Raw genomic sequence first — 25,081 nt, forward strand, 5'->3', positions numbered from 1 at the left:
GTATAAAACTTTCTAACAACATAAAATAGTTTTGAATAAAAAAAAATAAGTATATAAAATTATTGCAGATTAGTAAAGTACTACTTAAAAATATATGTAAAAGCCCATTAAAGGTGGATACTTAAGGTGGAGCACAAAGGCTCAATAATACTATATTAATAAAAGGCCCAATTCAGAAGTATCAGTATGGGATCATGCAATTTGAGCCCTTAACATAGAGCCCAATTGAAATTCGGTTTTGCTCAATAAGGACATGTTGTATTTTACTATAGTATTTTAATTAAATAATGGTGACATTACTAAAATACCAATATATTTTTCTACAGTACAATTTTGGAGACCTTACACCCTAATGTAGCTCCGCCTCTCCCTACAAATGCTAGGATAAAGTAAAAGTAGATGATAAACACAATTTATATTAAAGAATTTCTTATGAAATATTGGAAGCTTCCTTTTAAGATTTTACTTTATTTTGTAAACTGAACAATAATTTTACAATATAAGATCCGATCCAACTTTTTCATATATATCATCCAATATGGATTCAAATCAATAAGAAGAATTTACAGAAAATATTCTTAATTTCACACACAATACATAATTCATCTTTAAAAACACGGAACCTTAATTGTATAGAGATGCCCATGTCAGCAACTGATCCGATTGTCATAACCATCTGTATCCGAGACTCTCCGAGTGGCCACAAAATCTCTTGAAAACCCTACTCCCAAATACAAAAGGCCCTAAACTATGCCCGGCTACAGCGACGATGAAAACCCCAGCGTTGAACGACATCAATGCAAGCATGACAAGGTAAGCCAGCCCGACCCTCAGACCATGCACGAGGGTCGAGACAAGACCACAACTTGCTTTCTCATTAGCCATTTCCAGATAACTAGAAAGTAGCTCAACGATAAAAGCAAGTGCGAACACAAAGAAGAGGGCCAACACGTACATCCCTGTGTGGGGCCCGGGCCACCCCGAGAAGAGTACCTCGGAGTTTTTGCCCCAAAAGAAGGTCATGGCATGACCACCATCACCATTGTCCATGCCGGGCATGTTGTGATCCATCTATATGATACTAAAACGTTGGGTTTTGATTGTTTGGAGGATGGATTGATTTTGAGTGGAATGTTATGTAATGTTGGTTTAATAGAGATGGAGATGAGTTGTACTGCCTACTTAATATGGCTGGTACTTTAATTTGACTAAGTCACGTGTTTCTTGATTTCTTACTTTTTTTCATGAGTTTATTATTTATACTATATGTTTGTATTAAAATTTATGGGATATACTCCATCTGTCCCATAGAAATAGATCATTTGAAATCGGTACGAGTTTTAATGTATAATTGGTAAAGTAAGAGAGAAGGTGAAAACGTAGTTGAAATTGTGTCGTGGATTGTGGGATTGTGGGGCCCATAAATGATAAAGTAAAAAGAAGGAGAAAAAGATTTCCATAAATAGATATGGACTATTTCTATGAGACAGAAAAAAAAGGAAATATGATCTATTTCTATGGGATGGAGGGAGTATTTAGGAAAAATATTTGATTAATGGTGGCATTTGCGTTAATAGATTAATACGCGTATGGATAGAAGGGATAGCTATTGGCATAGAGATAGGGAAAATTAATGTGCATTAACTATTGTTAACAAAAGTAGAATAAAAAGTGTTGACTTTATTTATTAATTTATGAGAATTTAAAGTCAATTCGCCAATTTAATTTTTGTTAGCAGGTCACTAGGTGGGTACTCCTATTATTTTCCGTATCAATTATAGTAATAAATGAGAAAATAATACCCAGAACTAGTTTTCTATATCACACACACAATATTAATATATATATTTATGATAATTTTTCTATAATTTAGAATATACTGTGATTATCTTAGCTTTGATGAATCAAAATCGATCATTACTTATCCTTTTGTATTAATTTTAATTAAAAATTACTTTTATTCATAATAATAATTACTTGGACTCATTTCGTCCATATAAAATGCCCAGTTTTATTTTGATGAAGTAGTCGTTGTGCTAATGATACGTAGCCCACTAGTATTTAATGCCAATAAATGCAATTTATAACACTTGGAATTATATATGTGGAATAGTCAATATATTATTACGTTTATAATTCCTTTAATTTGGGTCGGCTCAAGAATAATGTGGTGTGTCGAAATTTTTAAGTAAATCTAATTCTTCCAAACAAATAGAAATCCTGCATTTAGATTAATTTATCAAATCTTAACTAACGCTAATATAAACATAATCCTAAAAATGCAGTAATTGGACAAAATGGAAGAGTCAAAAGAGCTGATTTTAATGACATGCAAAGAATCACATGACCTGCTCATCTTTGTTTCCATCCACACACAAAATCAAATTTGATCGACTTTCAAGAAATGAAATAAACTCATCATACTAGTATTATAAATGCAATCTAACTCATTATACAGATGATTTCTTGTTTTTATAGGATTACTACAAAAAAGGATCGGTATCAGTGTCTTCTGTCTTCTGGTGTTTTTAACTTATAGTAGTAGAGTACTTAAAATAGATTATTCTTAAAAAATAGCTTCATTTTTACTTTTTTTTAAAAAATTATAACTCAAATTAATAGTAACACTGATTACAAATATATCTTGAACTTATCTTTATTATTCATTTTATAGTACAAACTAAAATTTTGTCAACTACGTTCATAATAATTACTACTCACAAATATAACTCTAATTTTTGGCTTAAACTAGTACTATAAGCTAAAAATTTTTGCCAACTATGTCAGACGTACAACGCTGGAAAAAGGTTATTAATTATCATTTAAAATCAAATAGTTATGATATTACAAATTATTATTGATGCTAACAATTATTGATGCAAAAATGAATAAACGAAGACATTTTATTTGAATTAATTGGCCAATATTTTGACTCATACACTATAGTGACAATGAGTAATTCAGATAATATTTGTGAATTGTAATTATTGATAATCCAGACTCAAAAACTAGGAGAACTAATTCAGATAATATTTGTGAAAAGTCACAAAAAAGCAAAATTAAGCTGTTCTTTCACAATAATCCTACTTTTCGAGTCAGTTGTTAATAAGAGGTTTGCAATTGTTCTTTCACAAATAAGAACAATTTACAATCCCTGAAAAACTAAAAAACTAGGAGAACTAATTAGTTCAGAATCGTTTCCATATTAAATAAATACGACATTTTCGCCATTTATTTACCCCAACAAAATAATAATCCAACACCAACACAAAGTCACACTCACTAGATATTTTGTGCAGAAATCAAAAGCCAAAACCCAAAAAACATTAATAATCGAAGAAATTAAAGTGCAATTTTTTAAAACAAGCATGATAGATTAATTAATCATACAAAACCTTGAAATTAAAATTTAAAAACCTACCCTAAATTCCCAGCATCAACAACTCATCGGCGGCAGATCTGAACCCTTCCCGTTACCGGAATCCTCCGTCGCCCCCTTGCTAAAAGCCCTACTCCCGAAGAAGAAAAATCCAACGGCGTGTCCGGCGACGGCGGCGACAAAAACGCCGCCGTTGAATGACATGATGGCGAGCATGACGAGGTAGGCGAGGCCGATCCTGACGGCGTACATGAGCGTCTGCAGCAGGCCGGCGGCGGGGCGGCGCTCTTTTAAGAGGTTGCTGTGGGAGAACCACTCGACGGCGAGGGCGAGGAAGAAGACGACGGCGAGGGCGAGGAGGTACATGGCGAGGTGGCCGGCGCCGGGCCAGCCGTCGAAGAGAATCTCGGTGTCTTTGCCCCAGAAGAAGGTCATGTGCATCATCATGTGGCGGCGGTGCATCATCGGCGGCGCCATTGCCATGCCGTCCATGTGGCCGCCGTGGTCCATTTTGGGAGGTGGGTTTGTTTGAGGCTGAGAATGAGAGATAGGGAGGAGAATAAGATGGGGGGACTGGATTAACTTCTTGTGATATGAAGCTTGTGATCATTCAAATAATGAAATAGTGTGATAGTACACTGCCATTTATTCCATGTACTACTAATATTTGTCTTATTTTGTGTACTGTACTAAATATCTTTATAGCAAATTGTTAGAGCATCCGCAGCGGGTGCTCGCTGGCTAGGACGGCGTCCGTGCAGCTTGCGCGGCTGACCCCTGCTCGCCGATGTGCTCTTGCCGCTGGCACGGCGCTGCTCGATGCATCGAGCACGTCCGTGCCGCTGAGCAGCTGACGTGGTGGCGCCTGATTGGCCAACAGCAATGTCGTGGCAATTTCATTTTTTCTTTTTTTTAAAAAAAAATCAGATTTAATTTAAAAAAATCGAATTAAATAAAAAATATATATTTTTCCACTTACCAATAAATTATATCCGTTTTCTCCTTACTTTTAATTTATTTTTCAAATTTTTTCCCCAAAATTCACATTTTCGTCAATAAATACCCTCACTTCCACACCAAAAATTTCACACCACACTACACAATTCTCATCTAAATTCTCTCATCTTCTCTTATCAATTCTCAATCTTTCACTCTTACTTACAAAAAAAATGTCCGACTCCGGCGATCACCCCTCCGACTCCCGCGGTTGGAACCACGAATGGTTCGGCTCACAACATTTCCTAGTCCGGAAACGCAATTTTCGGCTCCTCCTTAAACCCAAGGTTCTCAAGTTCCGGGTGGTTACCGGCCTTACCCGGTGGACGACCAAGATGCCCCCGATGGGCGATACGGGTGGGCACCCGAACCCAGATCGGGAGGGAGATGGATCAAACTCCTCCTTTTCCTACTCCTACTCCTCGTGGTGTCCGCACCCCGTACACTCCGGCGGAGATGGATCAATTACTCAAAGCCTATTTGATTATCTCCGAAGATCCGGAGATAGGCACGAACCAAAGCGGAGATAGGTTTTGGTGGCGCGTCTCTCGCCGGTACAATGAAAACCGCTCGGCTGGAACCATCGAGCGCAATGAGAGTATGGTGCGCAATGCCATATTCAGAGCCAACGAAGAAATCCAAAAGTTCCAGGGGTATTACCTCCAGGAAGAGCGGTCGGCGGGGAGCGGTAGGAGCGAGCTCGACATCATCAGTGCCGCCTTGGCGACCTACCAATTCATAAATTACAAACCGTTCAAGTACCTCAGCACTTGGCAGGAGGTGCGTGTGCATCCGAAGTATAGGGGATGCGTATCATCCTCCTTCAGCTCCTCCAGCAAACGGTCAAGGTCGGTATTTCTATCCGACGCCGGCGAGGATGAGGTGGCTAGCCAGCTCGCCGAGCTAATTTGGGTAGCCCCGACTCCGGCCCGAGCAGTTCCCAACGGCGGCCGCAAGGAAGGAAGAAGGCGACGACCAACCATCGTCACGTCGCGACTCCATCCGCCCCCGTTCCCGCTCCCTTTGTGCCACCTCAACCCCCCACCAACTCGTTGTGGACCCTTTTGGCCCAACTCAATTTGGCCGATGGTCAACTTGATTCAGATTTGGCAATGATGCGGGGTCTCCGAAGAACATTGGGGATAGGGCCAGAGGAATAGTCTTCCACGGGGATATTTTTTAGCTTTTAATTATGTATTTTTTATTTTTTAGGATTTTAATTATGTAATTTTAAATTTTTAGTATTTTAATTATGTAATTTTTAATTTTTTGTAATTTGTAATAGTATTCCGGATATTTTTAATGCATTTTAATATTGTGAAAATGTTTTTATTTAAATTGAATAATAGAATGGTGGGACCCTTGAGCATGTCCTTGCGGAAGAGCATGGATGTGGGTATTGTGCTCTTGCCTAAGAGCATGGAGTGAAAAAGTAATAAAAGTGGGTCCGGGCCCACATCCGTGCTCTTTGGCAAGAGCACAGATGGGGATGCTTAGTACTCCCTCTGTTTTACGCTAGTAGAATCATTTCATTTTCTACATTTATTTTGAAAAAATGATACTCCATCCGTCCCATAATAACAATCACACTTCATTTTTATCATAAATGGTAAGTAGTTCTCACATTCCACTAAGACACTTCACTCACAATTTATTATAAAATTAATATTAAAAAATGGGTCTCATATTCCATTAATTTTTCCAACTAAATATCTTTACATTTCTTAAAACCCGTGCCCACAATAAGAGTGACTCATATTGTGGGACGGAGTGAGTAATAAATAGTTAAAGTGGATAAAGAGTAACATGTGAGAGAGAATAAGGTAGAGAAGAGTCTTCTCTATGTTATTTTTTTTCCCACTTTACTCTTACTCCACTTTAACCATTATTATCATTTTTTCAAAACGAGTGCAGAAAATGAAATGACTCTACTACTGTGGAACGGAGAGGGTACTCCCTTTTATCAGAACAAGTGTAAACTTTTGATTGGGCATAAATTTTAATACATAATTAGTAAAATAGGAGAAATAATACTAGTAAAAGTAATGTTAGGGGAGACTTGGTTTCACATTATTAGTAATGTTAATGTAGATAATGTAGTACCGTCCAAAATTAGAAAATTCATAGTACTTTTCATAAGTTTTCTAATAAATGTTCTATTTTTTACAAATTTGTTTGATTTTATAAAAGAACATGGGAATAAAGTTAGTATAAGTTTGGTCCTAATTTTATAATGTGTCAGTCGATTATGAGGTCCACATTTAGAATGATATGTATGGTTAGTATTGATTTATAATTTTTCACTTTTAGAATTAGTCTAACTTTGGTGAACAGTAAAACTCGTCTATTTTTTTGTGGATGGAGGTAGTAATAATATGTAACTCGAATGAATTAGTGGAATGTCATATGGTCAAATTGCCAAAAATAATAATGAAATATTTATTTATTAACGGACGAAAAAAGAAATATTACATTTAATAACGGACTTAGGAAGTAGTACTACTCAGGTACTACTAATAGTATCAGATAATATCTACACAACCGAGCAATATTTATAAACTTCAATCAGTATGTATACAATCGAGCAATATTCATAAACTCCAATCGTATCTATTCCATCAAAAGGAATGCAATATTCGTACAAGATTTGTCAAACTAATCACCATTATATTTCTAAAACATATGACTTTAATTCGCACAAGAGTTGAATGAATTTCTTTATTTAATTTGTGTCTCACCTTAATTTTAGCCCATTTCCCAATCTTACAAGTACAATTAGTTTCCGAAACCACCGTATAACTTCACGCTTAAAATAAAGAATCCATATCAAATAATGAATTGATCATATATTTATCACTCCAAATTAAATTCCTTAGTATTCTTATTCAAAAATCAAAATCATTTGGTAATTGCTACATTTATTTCGTCGTCTATAGCATTACCTGTCTAACCTACCACACCTTAGTTGTATTCTTCAATTGAAAAACAAGAATTAGAATTTATATGTTAAATTGCCATCAACTTCAACTAAAAATAACCACCCAACCAATCACTTTCCACAACATTAGCATTGTGAGAAATTATTATACTCCCTCCGTGCCAATTTAAAAGTCATATTTTGTCATTTTCGTCTGTCCCGGTTTAAGAGTCTCATTTAGAATTTACCATATTTGGACATAAAATTTAACCTCATTGTTAATGAAATTTACACTCAAATGTCATCACTTTCATAAAAAATAAAACAAAACAAAATCCTAAACATACAAAAAGTCAGAAGGGTTCCACTTTCTATTATCTCACTTCAATTATTACAAACTCCAACAACCAATATCTCACTTCAATTACTACGCACTCTAACAATTATTTAAAACCCGTGCTCTAACTAAATTTCACTCCTAAACTGGGACGAATGAAGTATATTCTATATATATTCAAAATGATCACATGACCAAGTCAAAATCCTTGTAATAGTAAAAAATTTACATATACAACCAAATAAAAAAAAGACAAAGCAATATATTAGCAGCTCAAAGGTGGAAGATCTGATGCTTTGTGATACCCTAACTCATTCTCATGATCAAAAACCCCACTTCCAAAGAGCAGAAACCCTAGAGTGTATCCGGCCACCGCAACCGACAAGATCCTGGCATCGAACGACATCACGGCCAGCATCACGATGTAGGCCGCCACCATCCGAACGATGTAAAATCCGGTCTGAATGAGACCGAGTCTGACATTATGTTCGTCTGAAAAATTGCTCAAATAAGTGGTGTGTGACATCCACTCTACCAGCAGAGACATCATGAATACAATTGCCAAATCTACTATATTTATATACAAATTTTCTGAGCCATCTCCAAGGGAAAATGTCATGTGGCCTTCCATGATCTTCTATTATTTGATCTTTGAAAATTGAGTGAGATTGAAATAGAAGAAAATTGAATTGATGTTTGTTTGATTAAAGAGGAAGTTGAAGGTTTTAAAATGCATGTTTAACACCAACTTTGTTGTGGTACTACTATGTTCTTAGTTTTTGTACTACCTAAATATCTACTTTGATGACTTTACACTCATTCCTCGAAATTTTTATTCACATTAATTAGCGTTTAAAGAAATAAATGGGTAAAAATCTTAATCTCTAGGTCCTCTTCAAAAAATGAATAAACATATAAAAAAATATATCCCTCTATCCACCAATAAACTTCCCATTTTGTCATTTTCGTATGTCCACTAATAAACTTCTCATTTGCTTTTTAAGGAGTACTACGAACCTCACATTCCACTAACTTTATTTCATTCACATTTTTACTATAAAAATAATATATAAATCTTTTCAATTAACTTTCTACTATATTTCTTAAAACTCGTGCTGGGTCAAAACTTACTTTTGTATTGGTCGACGGAGTAAGTACCATTTATATATGAGATGTAATTAACACTTACAAATCTAAAATCATAACTGAATCAATGTGGGACTTTGATTGTGCATAAGAAAGATTCGATATCTAAATCAAATTTAGGATGTATATATAACTTTTTATTTGAAAAGTAACATAGATGAATCAATTTCAATAGTGTAAAAGTTTTTCCATAAATTGTGCCACGAAGATGTTGACTTCCAAAACAATCAAATCTAATCATTTTCATCACTTATCGCTGTTTTCTTTAATGTACTACACATTATATTACTACTTGTTAGTACAGTTGCAATTTAAAAAGTACTAATGCATGCATTTTCTTAATAGTTATACCATAAAACTATTCTAAGTACGTAATTAGACTTATTTGGTCATTATATTACTTTGCTTGACCTTTCTTGGGGAAATCCATGTATTAATCAAATAAAATAAACAAGCTGATGTCAAATTGTTAATTACTAAGTGTTTGAATCTAATAAAGTGTCATAACAATTTATTTGAGAGTTGTAACATTGTAAACCACCATTACCTAGTAAAGTATTAATGCACTATTCCTCAAAACCAAGTCAATAAGGCATGTTGGTCATACGATGATTACATACAATAACAAAAAAAAAACTTCATCCTTCTATTTACCACACGATTTAATCTATACACATATAAAAGGCGAGTTTTGAGACGTTTTGAATAATAATTTTGTGCGAGGTAAATACAATTAAGAAAAACTATTAAATTATCTTTCACTTGGACTCATTAAATTTTGGTAAGCACAATTTTAAATTAATCCGGCAGTTATTGCAAACTATTTAATAATTTTATTATTTGCAGACCATGGCATTTTATTTCCCCCACCATAATTAGTGATTAATTAGATTTGTAACGATCATTCACTGCCATGCCTTCCCCTTGCAATACTAGAACCACTCCATTGAAATTTCAACATTATCGTCATTAACTTAATAAGTCATTGAATACCATGTTGTAATGTTTCAATAATTATTGATATAATTACTCATATATGTATGAAGAGTTGCTACTAATTTGGTTGATGAAATAAATTTGGGAGTTACAAATCATATTACGTCGCCCTTCTTCCATCTATAAATATGTATCATTTCATGGCTTATTATAATTTACTTCCTCATTACCTTCTCTCATTGCATCATGAATTCTCTGTAAAAAGAAGATTTTTTTGGGTATGATTAATTATTACTCTTTTTACCAGTATTACATTTGTATGAGTTTATTGTAAGCATTCTTTTTGTCTGATTATTGTGTTCCTAACAGTATGATTTTATCAGGAAAATATTTCAAACCAAGGAATTCACATCCGTTAATGACCTAGAGCCTAACAATGCTAAATTAGTCATGAGAGTCTGGTGTGTGTGTGTGTGTGTGTGTGTGTGTGTGTGTGTTTGAAGTGACTAGATATGGAGACAAATCAAATGTCAATTCATTGGAATGTATTTTCCATTATCGAATGGTATGGATGTCGTATTTTTTTTTTTTTATTATTATATGTTTTTTAGTTATTTATCTAAAACCATTAATTTTGATTCTTTTTCCATGCAAGACAATAGGATTGAAGGAACAATTTCCTGTACTTTACAAAATAAGTTTCGTGATCAAATTAGAGAGTAATCAATTGTTTCTATTTCCAATTTTTTTTTTTAAATACATAGAGCTCACTCTTATTACAAATCATGAATTTACAATTAACATGTTCTCCTAGACACAAATATCTAAAGTCACCGACCATACATTCTCGAAATTTATGTTGTGATTCAAGACATTGGAGCTAATAAAACAGCTTGGAAATGTTGATAGGTGACACCTTTTGATAATTTTATTATTATTATTTGTTTATTAACATTGTTTCTACTTCTATTTTTATAGTTGAATCATCTACTTGGTTTAAATTAAATCTCTTATACCGCAATCAGAATGACATCGTTTCAATATCTAAAAAGTGGGAACAAAATCACACTATTTTCTACATAGTAACATAATCAATTTGAAACAAAAATTTTGTTTGTTTTGCACAAACACCTTTGAATTAACATATGGTCCTGTTCTTTTTATTTGATTTCAATTTAAGTAGCTGACAATTCTACTTCCAAAATAAGCTATCTTTTATACCTCGAATATGACAATTTAAAAAACAAATTAAATACTAAAATTAGATACATCATCTTATCATTTGGCCCCTAATTTAAGTACTTATAATTCTCTTTAATCAGTATGCATGCAGAAATATTATTTATTCACGACCAATAAACAGTGGACTAAAACAAGAGTTCGTATTTATAATGTTAGTTTATTTTATTTTCTTTAGTTTTTTCTTCTTAGCTATAATAGCTTTTTTATAAATAAATAAATTATGAAAGCTAACTACCTATAATATTGTACTAATTAAAGATAATGTTTGGCACATCCGTCACCAACTTCGTCACTTCATTAACTTTGAAGCTAATGCTTTGCACACCCAAAGCGAACATAATAGCGAAAGGAAACAATGAAGATAAAATATCACTATGTTTTCACGCATATACATAAATCATCAATTTGGAGATTAAAAAGGAAAATAAGGGTAAGGGTAGAGTCAACTATTATTATAGAATTCATAATAATAAAAGATTTTGACAATATAAAAGAACGAAACGTGTGGCTAAACAAAATCAAATGGAATAAAATGTTTGTGTGAATGAAGTAATATAAATTATTGCATACATATTTGTTTATATTGTTTATGTTATATAAATACTGCTTAATTGGTTAAAATTTAGACTAATAGTATAAAAATAAATTAATAGTCCGTGCATCCCGTGACAAACTTTCGTCATTTTCTATTTACAACACAACTTTTTAATTTCTTGAAAATAAAATTAACACAAAAACGTGAGCGGCAGGATTCGAACCTGCGCGGGCAAAGCCCACATGATTTCTAGTCATGCCCGATAACCACTCCGGCACGCTCACTTTATGCTCTATTAAAACCTTTAATAAATTATACTTGTTAAAGTAGTAAATGTATTTACATTACCAAGCTCCTCTTTTTTGCTAAAACTAAAATTGCAATACTTTACATGCATTATATACTTTTGGTTTTTTACCAATTACTCCTATAAAAAAATTCCATTTCCCCATATTCACAGTGAGATTAGAACTCATAAGATTTTCAACTACAAATAGCAACACTAATTAATAGCAAGTTCTAAATCAAGAAGGTAAAAGGCATACAAACACGAATTTACATAGGATTTGAATATATGCAGTGACTTTGACTAAAATATCTCGCCATAGGTTCATTTAACAGAACGGTAGAAGTGCCATATTCTCAGATATAATATCGCTACGCTAACAGAGTGACCAACACCTTACTACGTCCCGGCTGTAGCTAAGCATAATAGAAAGGCGGAAATTGGATACTTCAAGGGCTGTCAAATGTCAGAACATGAGCAGCAACACCTCGTCAATCTTCCCTGACATTAGATAAGCAGATGAACAGTTGGCTAATAGAAATGATCAAATTTGAAAGGGATTGAAAAACTGCAGAATGTATTATGGAAAAGAAATACTATAAAAAAAGAGCTCGTTTCCCACTTCCGCAGATAACCAAAAACAAATACAGGATCTGTTCAAAAGAAAATCTCAGTTTAAGTATGATGAGTAAGTATAGTACTTACAAGGGTTAGTATTATAGTACTAGAGATGTTGGTATTTGGAGACTGATCAGGTGTCGAGGTAGTTAGCAGCCATCATAAGTTCCAGTGTAAGCTCAGGTTCAATGTGGAACTCAGTTTTCTTGCCACTATAAACAAAAGGACAACTTGTCATCATCATAAATCATGGTAGTATAAAGAAATCCATGTATTAGGAAATGAGAAACTACAATTCTGTAAATTGGGGTTGGCTGCTCACACTCCATCCTTAAAGAAACCAGTATACACCTTCATTTCATTGTAAATTTTAAATTTTCCATTCTCTTTAATCCCTAAATGCCATTAAGTAACTCAAATAAAGTAAAACGAGTACTCCTGAACATAAATAAAATACTAGTATAAAAAAATAACCATATGTACATGAGATTCCATTTTAAACAAACTAATTGCAACCTTTTATTCAAGTAAGACATTAACTTATTTAATCCTTCATCTTTCCTTCAAATAGTGATATGTGGCCCCTGGGTCATCCTTACAGCATAAGTTGATAATGCTAACACAAAAATAATAGTATGAGACACCTGGGCATATACAACGAGTAAAATGATTAGCGAATTATAACTGAAAACATTGGGTTTGAATTTGGCCGATTAGTGATGTTTATCATATGAAGTCTTTTTTATGAAGGTTGTACTAGCAATTCAAGAGTGTTACGAACTTACTATCAAAGTACAAACAAAAGCACCACAAACAATGCCTTAGAAAGGATTTGGGAAATAAAAAAATTAAAAAACTTTTGTTTTAGCATGCTGTAAATGAATGGAGATTCCTCTTGAATAAAATCAAAACATGTCTGAATTCTGCAATTGGTTTCAGAATAAAACCCAAATACAAATCATTGAAGATGAAAAATAATTTTGTACTCTGAATTTGCTATTTTAGACTGGATATTTTAAGCCTGATGCAACTATATTGTTTCTTTCTTAGCTTTTCAACACCTTCACCCAATGCCCCAATCCTTAGAGAACATCATCACAGTGTTCTAATTACATCAATCATGTGTGCCAGATACGTTGGTATAGAGTATAATCTATGTATGCTCGTACATATGACCTAAAATCAACAATTTATCATAAGAACAAATTGACATCCTTTAGTAGCTACAGTTCTACCTAGTATCTGCCAAGCACAAACTATATCTAGACTTGACGTCACAGCCACTGCTCAACCGCAACTGTGGCCACCAATACAAAAATAGCCAAAACTTGGCCACCCCCCTTTGCTTGCCTCAGAAAGAAACAAACTCTCCGCCTAACTATATTATCATACATGAAGCATCACTTGCAATCATCCAACAAGTCATATATTAGAAAACATAGATTATTTGCTTATAACTAAGTACCTAACACGATCATATTAGAGGAAAGGGAGAATTGCTAAGGATCATACTAGAGGACTGACACCATCAATGCCAAAGATCATCAGTACAAATTACCAAGCACCCCACTTACCTTGCCTCATGACGTGCAACCAAAGCAGAAGACATGAGTTGAAAAAGAATAAAACATTTTCAAGTAAGATTAAACACAGTATTAACATAGTCAGTGAAAATTAACGAGTGACTGGAACTTTCAAACTGAATACATCGATAGTATATAGGAAGTGGGCAAACCTAGCATATCGAAGATACCAATGAAAATACTGGCAGATCTTCTCCAGGATAATTGTGCTTATCTCCGGAAAATTTGCCTTTCTGTGCTCCGTTTCGAAAAAACCACCTAATACACGCAAAAACAATCAAGAAATCTGAAACCCCCAAACGAAGAAATCTCAAGAATTCATGATTCTATTATCAATCATTATCAGATGGATAGGACTCTTGTCTCGTTTGCAACACACAAAGCATAATAAGTGAACTCAAAAAATAGATTCAAAAACACTCAATCCAACTTTACAACACGCATCTCAATATCTTCATATTTCTCATAAAACGCAAAAATCGAACTCAATCACAAGTATTAACCCCCAGCATCATGAAAATTCATCCAAAAACGACATAAAACGAATTAATAGGCAAGAATTACATAATTGATACTTTTTCAATTTCAGGAATTTAGACCTGTGAGCATACTGCGGATCGTCTGAGAAACCATGGCCGCTTTCTTGTCGATGACAAATTCGAAACCCTCGGCGCTGATCAGCATGACCATATCTTCCTTCTTCATCGCGGCGGCCGATTAATCGCCGATCAAGCGCTCCAACCAACTGTTTTCCGTTGCTCGCAAATGAGAAATGTCGTCTGCTTAGTGTGTTGGATAACTACGATTCTGGAAAGGAGTTTTTTTGTTCATGTATTTAATACTCCCTTCTTAATTGTGATCTTATCACTAATTTTTATTAAATGGAGTTGTATTTATACGTCAATATGGATACAATTTATCTTGTTTATAAGCTATCTCCAAAGTAAAATTATATATCACCAATTTATAATGTGTTTAGAGTTTATTTTTTTGATAAATACAGTGTAATTATATTTGTGCCTAATAATTTAATATAATTTGTATTCCACAATTTTTCTAGAAATGTCCTACACTCTTTTTTCACTATATTACCACCAACTTTGGTAAAACGTTGGATTTATATCTAGTCAATATTATAGGTTTATAGTAATTTTAATTATATACGTACTTTTTAAGTTTTTTTTTTGAAGAAACGACGGTGGATTGATTAAAAGTATTCAACGATACAATCCGGAATAAAAGACCAAAACATAAAGGGATGATACATAAAGGAGTTACGAGCTAGAATATGTGCTAATATATTGTTTGAACGACGAACCCAAGCAACTACCACATCAGGTCTCTATTATAGTAATCGTTGAAAATAATCTATGTATACTCCACCTAAATTTATGTCCAGTTAATTTGCAAGTGGAGGGAGAACCTAGGAATAAAAGATAGTACTTATTCCGTCCCACAAGAGTATGCATTCTTTCTTTTTTAGTCTGTCTCATGAGAATATGTACTTTCTTATTTTGAAAAGTTTTTTCTCTCCAATGAAATGAGACTCATTTTCCACTAGCAATACTTTAATTACTTTTTCTTTCAATCTCTCTTACTTTACCAATAGTGTATTAAAATTTGTGCCGAAGGGAGTAGTACTAGTTCTCAATTTTTCATTTCGATCCCGTCTTTATTAATTATTTCATTTTACTTTCAATGTTTTAGTAATGGACCACACATTCCATTCACTCATTTATTACACTCTCACATTATATTATAGAATTAAAAGCAAGACTCAAATACCACAAATTTTTTTACCTCACTTTCCTTTACATTTTTTAAACTTGTGTCATCATGTCATGTCAAAGTGGGACACATATTAGAGGACGGAGGAAGTGCAACGGTTGCAACCAATTAATTTGGCCGAAAATAGTACTCATCATCCACGAAAAATAGTTATATTTTGCATTTTTAGGATGTCCACAAAAAGTAGTCTAATTTCTAAAAATGAAAATTTTCTTTATCATATTTTATCCATTTTCCTCATCTTTCTTACTTTACCTACTTTTTTCTCCCTATTTTTTTTTACTTAACCAATTTCTCATTAAAATTTGTGTCGTCCACAAATTAGACTATTTTTTATAGACGGAGGAAGTAATATTATTTCAATATTTAATTTTAATATACCCCCTCCGTCCGTGGATAGGAGTCTCATTTTCCTATTTTAATCCGTCCACAACTAAGATTCTCAGTTCATTGTTACTATAAATGAAACCTCATATTTCACTAATATTTTTCACCTACTTTTTTTTTAATATTTTTTTAAATTAAACGAGACTCCTAAAGGCGGATCGATGGAGTAATATATGATTATGTGGGTATTTCGAAGACGGCCCGCTGGGATACATATATGGACGTCCGAATTAGTCAACTGGGGCCGTGTGCATTCAATCACACATTAAAGGATTTATTAGAACTGCTTTTAAGAATGTGAAAAGCCCAATCTTTATTGGGCAATTATATGATTGTATGTGGTGGTTGTTGTTGATATTGTTTCCCTCGATTTGGTTTTATTAATGAAGCTTTATAAAGTAATAAAATCACCTTTTCTAATCATGCACGCAATTATAAGACATGTAAAAATAATCATATGAATGAGACCGGACTCTAATAAAAATGCACGTTTGCAACACGTCTTAATTCGTGTCAACGATTGCGAATGAGTCAACCTCATGCAAGGGATCTCTACAATCTCTCAACAAAATAATCATCTTTCATTGCTTGAATTATTATTTTAATTTTATTTTTGTATTTGAGTCAATAAGTCGATGTAGTAATTTTGTTCATATATTTATGGGAGTGGATCTCCTGTTTATGGTGGGAACACATCAGGGGTTGTTGTGCCAAAAAACGACGTAGTTTAGTTCTTTGCTACATAAAATTCTTTCAATTAAGTTTTCAATAGTAGACTTAGTAACAATGATTCAAGTTAATTGCACTGCTCTACCGTCCACACTCCACGCCGCCACTAATGAAATTATTTAATAATTTATTTAATAGTGAATTTACTTATATATAATAATACTACTCCACTTTGTTGAATAAGTAATACTTTTTAGTAATTAAAATTTTATCATTTGAAATTATTTTAACTAATACTATTATTATAAATTAATGTAATATCAATATATTATTATTTAAAATCATAACTAAGAGCTTATTTATTGCAATAGGAAGTTTCAATTTCAATTCTAATTTATTTTTTGCTAAAATTTTATTAATTTTGAAAACTCAATTTTTATTTAAATTTAGGGTAGTTGTTATTAAATCATAATTTTTTGCTTAATTTTGGCTGATTCCATAACTTTGAAACTCAAACATAACATTTCGTTTTTCTCAATTTTCCTATGATGGTTAAAATTGAAACTAATATGATAAATTTAAAATATGATACGACAATAAAACCACGTCATTTTTATATATCATCATATTTTAACTAACACTCCAAATATAATGACATCGTTTTATCAAAAGAAAATGTCCGATTTTTGTTTTATTATATTTGATTTTGTCATATTAGTTTCTATTTTGAGAAATGTGAGACAATCAAGAAAATTTTAAAAGTTATGATTTTATATTTCAATTTATGAAATTAATAAGAAGTCAATAAAAATTATGATTTAAATAATAATTATCTCTTAAATTTTTATCTCAAAATTAAATACTAAATTACATTAAAAATAATTTAAAGAACAATGCAAAGGGAGTTTCAATTATTTTTTTAAATTATTTTTTAGTGTAATAGTGATTGTGACTTATAAATTTAAATATAAAATGACTTTCTGAATTTGATAAATTTGTAGTTAAAATAAATTATAACTAGAATTGATTACTCCCAAGATAAGATCAACTATAGTTAATATATTAATATTAAATAATTTGTCATAGTATTAATAGTTGAATACGTAAAATTATAATGAGCCCTCAACTGAGTGTAAGATAATGAAATTGTAATTAGTAAAATAAATAATCTTTAAATTTTAATGAATATGTCAATGCTAACGAATCGTTATTTATATAAAAGCATTGTCCGATTATATATGGATTATTTAGTGTTGCTTAGGTTGAAGCTATATTTGATAAGATTAAAGTTTGTAAAAGTGGGACAAAACGTCGCCTTCCGTGAAACAGCAGAATTGGTAGCTTAATTGAAAATTTACTGTAGCAAATGAACTAAACTACGTCGTTTTTTGGGCACAGCTGGGGATCCACTCCCTATATTTATATGTCTCCCGCTGCATGGCCCTACATTGCTTTGATAGTTGATAAATGTGTGTTGGGTACATAAATTATTACTCAGTCATGATAATTAGTCATGACAACCGAACGACACCTTATAGAAGTTGTTCGGTTTGCAACATTTTATTACACGATTAAATAAGTAGTATTAAGTTTAAATTATGAGACTGAATCTCGCAACTCAATACTTAGATGAATAATTAGATGATAATTAGTTATAGATATTTCTCTAATTAAATTAATTTCATATTATATAATAATTAATCATAGTAAAATATACAAACGTAGTTAATAGGTGTGCGGTAGGCCGCAGATTTGAAGTGTATCTGGGCAGCCAAAGCATGTTGTTTGGGTCGTGGTCCACCTAATCCATCCGCGTCCCACATTTTTTAATGGATATCCACCTCCGGCCACTCATTTGACGATCATACCCCTTGCATGACTTTCACTATCTCCTTAATTGCATTAAGATATTATACATACTCATGATCTACCTAAACTCTCCCTCCTCTTATTACAAATAAAACATTTACTTTTTATTACGAAATTTTGTAAAGTGTTATTTTGTGAGTTAATGATGAAAATATAGAGATGATGTTGTTTCCATTTTATGAAATGTTTCATTTTAAATGGGACAATCCAAAGATGGAAATATTTCATTTTTAATGGGACAAATGAAATATTACGCAACTACTACTAATTTCACCATCTCGCTCATAATTGCAAAATGCGTATGTAGTGAAGATTTGTTAATACATTCAAAAGAACATAATGTTGACATTGTTAGTAATACATTTTTAACAATGTTGACATTGTTAACCCATGCAAATTAACATAATGTTGACATTGTTAATATATTCAAATAAACATAGTGTTGACATATTATACAATTACTTTTAATCATATATAGTTTATTTTCATTCCATAATATCACATGACATACATAAAATAATAAATTCTTTAGATTCATTATATTGCTAAGTTATATTTTATGTGATATATTATCGCACTTTCTAGTGCTTATCTTCCGTATAATACTATATACACAAAAATAAATATTGCACATTTTAGATAGTTTTATCAATTGAATAAAATAAAAGAGAAAAGGGATAGTAGTAGTAAAATTCAAAAGAGTGTAATCCTACTTACTAGTAATTTTTATAAAAAAATCATAAGGGCAACAAAGTCAAACAACATCGTGCTTATTTTATTTGTTTACTTAAAAAAACGCGCAAATTCCGTGGTATAAACCTTTCATATTCCACTCAAAACTCATTTTCCAGATCAATTTTAAAGGGAGCCAAACCTCATCAAATTATACTAAACTTGCTATAATTTTGAAAGAGGTATTCACAAGGCCTGGATTTTAATGAGTAGCCAAGCACCGGTGGCGATCGACGGCGGCGGAATGAATTTGTTGGCTAACAATTGGCTGCAACGCTTCGGCGGCGGCGGCGAGTTCTCGTCCCGGAGTGCCGGAAGCGAGCTCGACTTGGCGGTTATGGTTAGCGATTTTTTCGAGATCGGAAGCGCCGTAGCTGACTCGTGGTGCAGCTGCGACAGCGATTCCGGCTTATCCGACTTGGCTTATCTGACCGACCGGATTTCGGTGAGTAGTGTGTTTTATGGTTTGCTGATTGTGAATTATTTATTCGTGTGTTACGGTGCGCGTGTTTGTGTCTGGTGATTTTGTGTTGTTGATTGTGAAAGAGGTTTGGCTTGGATGAGTGTGGTGAATTGGACGATTGTTTTTATTTTAATTGCGAGATAGAATTAGTACCTCTGCTTGAAAAAGTGCTTGTTGATGCGAAATTAATCCTCGATAGTTCCTTGCAATTGGAATTTGAATTTATTTTACAATATATAGAGGTCTCTAAAAACAATTCAGGCTAGATTTTACATGCTCTTAAAAACAGGTGAGAAGACATAGTTTTTCCAAGTTTGTTGAGTAATCGTTGTGACCTAACATAGTTTTACATGTCAAATGAATGTAAAAATTCGTTCATAAAAGCAAACAGATGCTTGAAATTCTATCCCTCTCAATTTTCGTCATACCGGTACATTCAAATACATCAACTGTAGTCATCGTCTCATATGCAACTTAGAATATTATTTACATTCAAGTTTACCAGTAAGCATCAGTTTGTAGTTAGTTTATGATATTTGGAGTTCCATATGAGAGAAAGCACAAGCATCCAAAGAGGATGATTTTTATGTTGCATGGTTTCATCGGTCATCGACTTACATGTCCGTGTAAAATGCTTAGATATATTGTGAATAGTGTTTTGGAAGTTGGAACCAGGAAAAACTACTTATTTACTATGATTAGCATACGAAGTTAACCACTAATCATGATTCTGTGAGGTCTACCATTCAGCCCCTTAGCCTTGTCCTTAATCCCCTTTTTATAAAGATTTGGCTGGTTGAGAAAGTAATTTTTGATTTGAACTTTCCACCTGTTCTACTCTTATGAATTTTATGGACAAGGTTTCTGAATATGTCATAGTTGAATTGAATTAGTATTACTTATGAATAACCATATGAAAAGTAGGATATCCCTAAAGTATGCAATGTCTTGTTGAAAATTTCAATTAGAAACTTGATCACAATGTAACTGGTGGGAATTGATGTCCCCTCCCTACGATTTTTTATAATTGCACATCTATTCAACTTGAAGTCGACAGGTTAATAGTGAGAAACGAGTCTTTTTAGCTGCAATTAGCCATTTTATTGAAGCATTGTGTTTGTATTTAACAGATTCACTTTTGCAGTTCTATAATCGATCAGTTGACCAGTATGAAAGAGATTTGATGATGGTTATCAAATCCTCAATTCTCTCAATATCAGAAACTTGGCAAGTTGAGAAGCCAGATCCATGCAATGCTAGCTGCATTCTTTACTCTCTGGTGAAACTTCTGCAATCTTCTGGTTATGATGCAGCATTATGTGCAACCAAATGGCAAGGTGATGGCAAAGTTCCTGGAGGTATGTTCATTTACTTTTGTATGCACTAAGCATTTATTGTCTGATGTTTGATCAACTCAGTTAACATTGAAATATGTTCAATGTGTAAATTGTTGCTAAATACTGTTCCATTCAATCTCTGGAAATCCAGGTGAACATGAATTCGTAGATGTGATAGCTCAAGATAACAATGGAGGAACTGAAAGATACATCATTGATATAGACTTCCGAAGTCACTTCCAGATAGCAAGAGCAGTAAAATCATATAATGCAGTTCTGAGTTCTCTTCCAGCCATCTATGTAGGCACCGTGCCAAACCTCAAACAGCTGCTTCAAATCATGGTTGAAGCATCCAGGTACTCTCTCGAGCAGAACTCAATGCCTCTTCCTCCATGGAGAGCCTTGCCTTACTTGGAGGCAAAATGGGAATCGCCTTGTGAAAGAATAGTAAGTTCTCCTCCTCATTCCCACACAGCCCCATCGTCTTTGTCTCATCTCCACTGCATCGCTCTACTGCAGCGGCTCAAGTCCTTTGTTCGGTCTGATATCGAGAGGAATGGAATATGAATAACTGGGATCTTGGATAGTTCTTTTATTTTTTATTCTTTTCCGGCTTTAGATGAAATAACTTTTTTTGGATGAGGTTTATATTCATTTGCAGAAGCCTTCTTTAAGCTGAAGAGTTTCTAGTTTAGTGATGTTGGCGACCCAAAATGTTTTTCTGCCGAAGCGTATGGAATTGGACTCAGTAGTGATTGATGTATTAATCTCAATTTTGGCAAAATATATCGCTCGCAGTTGGTAGTTTGTAACATTTTGACATATGATTCGAACCATTTTATTTGTTTTCTATACTACTAATATTGTTTGTCTCCATCTTGTAGTATTTGTTTTTCTATACTAATATTGTTTTGTCTCCATCTTGTATTGGTGCCTTTATCTAATGTGGGAGATTAGGCAATTATAAGTGTTATAGTATCAAACTATCATGCTTTATATTCCAAGATTAATTCAATAATCTAGTCTTACATCTCAAGAAAAGTTAGCACATAACTAGAAAATTAAAAGGGTGGGCAACTACACTATCTATGGGGACACGTTCAAGTCCCTCAATTCCTACGTTGTCACGTTTTCACTTTCTCCACTTCACTCCTAGTCTCCTCACACAGATTATGTAATCACAAACACATCTATATACTTCATTCAACAAACACATCTATATACTTCATTCAATTCCCACATAAATAATAAAATTAATTCCCACCTCAAAACCAATTTTCCTCCCCCTCTTAGTAATGCTGATAATACTACTACTACTACTATTCCTAGTCCTATCACCCTGCCACCAACCAGCGGCGGCGCATGCCATCGGCAGCAACTACGGCACGGTGGCAGACAACCTCCCCCACAATCCCAAGTCGCCGCATTCATCCGTGACAAAACCACCTTCGAAAATGTCAAGATCTTCGACGCCAACTCCGCCATCATAACCGCCTTTGCCGCCACCAACATCTCCCTCACCATCACCGTCCCCAACGACGCCGTCCCATCCGTCGCAAAACCCGCTTCCGCCCTCGCATGGGTCGCCGCCAACGTCCTCCCCTACCACCCCGCCATCCGAATCCGCTGCATCCTCGTCGGCAACGAGATCCTCGCCGTCGGCGACCGGAATCTCGTCGCCCACCTCCTCCCGGCGATGACTTCCGTCCACGCCGCCCTCGAATCCTCCGGACTCGCCGCCGAGATCCAGGTCTCGACGCTGCACTCCCTCGGGATACTCTCCGTGTCCGACCCGCCGAGCTCCGGCCGGTTCCGGCGGGTCTACGACCGGGTCATATTCGCCCCGATTTTAGAATTTCACCGGCGCTCGAATTCGCCGTTCATGATCTGCCCCTATCCGTACTTCGGATTGTCCGATGAAGCTGGAGACGGATACTACGCGCTTTTCCGGCAAAACGGCGGCGTTTTGGATAGAAAAACGGAGATGAAGTACACGAGCATGTTTGCTGCGCAGCTGGATGCGGTGTATTCGGCGATGGGGATGTGGATATTGTGGTGGCGGAGATGGGCTGGCCCTCTGGAGGCGACCCGGATCAGATGGGTGTTGGAGTGAACAATGTGGCGTCGTATAACACTAAATTGATTGAGTTTTCGCCGCTGATGCCTAATCGAACCTTCGAAACCTATGTATTTTCGCTTTTTAATGAGGATTTGAAGCCGAGTACATCGGAGAAGAATTTCGGGCTTTTGATGTCGGAATTCTGCAGGTAGAGAGCATTGCCTATTAAATCATTCTCAAATGTAATACTACTTCGTAGTAGCTATGCTATTTAAATCCATATAGTTTGGTCAAATTTTAGAATATTAAACTGTTTCAATTTGTCTGATTAGTCAATAAATCAATGTCTTTTTTGGAGATGTTAAAGACTCGACACATATTCATATCATCAGAGGTATGATTGCACCAACGAAGAAATGGTGTGTACCGAAGAACGAAGCAGCGGATGCACAACCTGCAAGCAAACATTGACTTCGTGTGCGGCTTATCTGCGGGCCAACTGAAAGTGGCGCGGCCTGCTTCGAGCCGGACACCACACGCAGCTTATATGCCATGAATGCTTATTTTTATGCATAATTCAAATACTAACACTTTCTCTTTTTTGTAGGCTATGAAAAATGTAGGTATACTGCTTGAAGTAATCCAATCAATTTTTGGATTCTCTTTATGACATTTCTTAGACCATCCACAATGCCGCCCAGCCGAGTGCCGGCGCTGGGCGGTTCGCTGGGCGGTCTATTGCAGTCGCCCAGCGGGCGAATGGAGAGAGAAACCGCGCAGCGCTGGGCGGTCGCGTGGCGCTGGGCGGTCCGCTCGGCGCTATTGCAGCGCCCGAATCGCCTAGCGCGAAATTAAATTTTTTTTTTCCGAAACACTATATATACGCGTTTTGCTCGTCATTTTCATTCGCATCACTTGTTTTAACGAGTACTCTCTCTATCTTAATTTCTGTACAAGATCACAAGGGAAATGGATCTCCACAACGAGCCTAGTTCCGGGAGTAGCGGGTCACAAACTCCATCGATCCCCGTGGGAAGTGGATGGGGTCAGATGCCCGGGTACTACAACATGTACCCGTGGCAGCAGATGTATTCCGGGATGCCAACGGGGGGGAGTCCGCCGGGGGGGTTTCCGGCTGTACCGGGATGGGCACCCGGGATGCAGATGATGCTCGGGGGGGTACCGCCGACACAGGGGACTCCGGGGGTAGTACCGGCTACACAGTGGACTTATGGGGGGTCCCCGGCGACGGCGGGGGATGTCTATCGCCCCAGTTTAGATTTTTCAACTGGTTCATCGCACACATCGACTCAAACGCCCTTGGGGTTTGATAGTTTCTCCTTAGATGACTTGGTGTTTGATACTCCCAGAGCTCCGGAAACTCTCGTTGAAGGGGGAGGGGCAGAGCGGGTGCGTGGCGCCCCCGCGAAGAAGGGCAAGAAGAAGGTCGGCGAGTCGTCGCAGCCGGGTGAGGAGGAGGTACGGAGGAGGTGGACGGACGAGGAGAACGTCGCGCTCTGCAAGGCGTGGGTGAGTGTTTGCGACGATCCTCTCGTTTCGAACGAGCAGAGGATCGTCAACATGTGGGGCAAGATAGCAGCAACCTACATGAGATTTTGCCCGGAGGGGAGGCCACGCAACGGGGAGGATTGCCGGAAGGCCTGGAACTGAATCAGGAGTGCGGTCTTCCGATTTTCGGGTTTGTACACCAACGCACTCCGCATGATGAGCAGTGGCCAAACGGAGGAGGACTGCAGGAGAATAGCTGAGAAAGCCTTCCCACTGAAGGGGGTATACAAGGA

The 25,081-nt window shown here is 35.3% G+C and overlaps 4 protein-coding genes, 1 non-coding gene and 1 pseudogene across 6 annotated transcripts; 2 read left to right on the top strand and 4 right to left on the bottom strand.

Moving 5' to 3' along the window:
* Positions 1 to 438: 438 nt before the first annotated feature.
* Positions 439 to 1,151, bottom strand: LOC121741002 (copper transporter 1-like). Its single transcript, XM_042133687.1, has one exon. It carries the CDS (start codon positions 1,069 to 1,071, stop codon positions 667 to 669), a length of 405 nt encoding a protein of 134 aa, XP_041989621.1. The 5' UTR covers positions 1,072 to 1,151; the 3' UTR covers positions 439 to 666.
* Positions 1,152 to 3,307: 2,156 nt separating this feature from the next.
* On the bottom strand, positions 3,308 to 4,009 carry LOC121811338 (copper transporter 6-like). Its single transcript, XM_042212175.1, has one exon. The coding sequence runs from the start codon at positions 3,887 to 3,889 to the stop codon at positions 3,437 to 3,439; it is 453 nt and encodes a 150-aa protein (XP_042068109.1). The 5' UTR covers positions 3,890 to 4,009; the 3' UTR covers positions 3,308 to 3,436.
* Positions 4,010 to 11,690: 7,681 nt separating this feature from the next.
* Positions 11,691 to 11,772, bottom strand: TRNAS-AGA. Its single transcript has one exon. It is a non-coding gene; the product is annotated as a tRNA-Ser (tRNA).
* A 196-nt stretch (positions 11,773 to 11,968) lies between these two features.
* LOC121810935 (elongin-C-like) lies at positions 11,969 to 14,824 on the bottom strand. 2 transcript variants are annotated; one of them, XM_042211677.1, is made up of 4 exons: positions 14,575 to 14,824; positions 14,128 to 14,233; positions 12,480 to 12,604; positions 11,969 to 12,270 (listed from the first exon to the last, which is right to left on the bottom strand). In XM_042211677.1, exons 1-3 carry the CDS (start codon positions 14,678 to 14,680, stop codon positions 12,526 to 12,528), a joined length of 291 nt encoding a protein of 96 aa, XP_042067611.1. In that variant the 5' UTR covers positions 14,681 to 14,824; the 3' UTR covers positions 11,969 to 12,270; positions 12,480 to 12,525. The 2 variants fall into 2 exon arrangements, with proteins under 2 accessions (XP_042067611.1, XP_042067610.1); XM_042211676.1 differs by having other exon boundaries at positions 11,969 to 12,275; positions 14,575 to 14,822.
* A 4,702-nt stretch (positions 14,825 to 19,526) lies between these two features.
* On the top strand, positions 19,527 to 23,797 carry LOC121740828 (annotated as a pseudogene).
* Positions 19,626 to 21,787, top strand: LOC121741718. Its single transcript, XM_042134603.1, has 3 exons — positions 19,626 to 19,865; positions 21,028 to 21,241; positions 21,372 to 21,787. Exons 1-3 carry the CDS (start codon positions 19,626 to 19,628, stop codon positions 21,785 to 21,787), a joined length of 870 nt encoding a protein of 289 aa, XP_041990537.1.
* Positions 23,798 to 25,081: the final 1,284 nt, after the last annotated feature.

This window comes from Salvia splendens, chromosome 7 (assembly GCF_004379255.2).
Source record: "Salvia splendens isolate huo1 chromosome 7, SspV2, whole genome shotgun sequence".
NCBI lineage: Eukaryota > Viridiplantae > Streptophyta > Magnoliopsida > Lamiales > Lamiaceae > Salvia > Salvia splendens.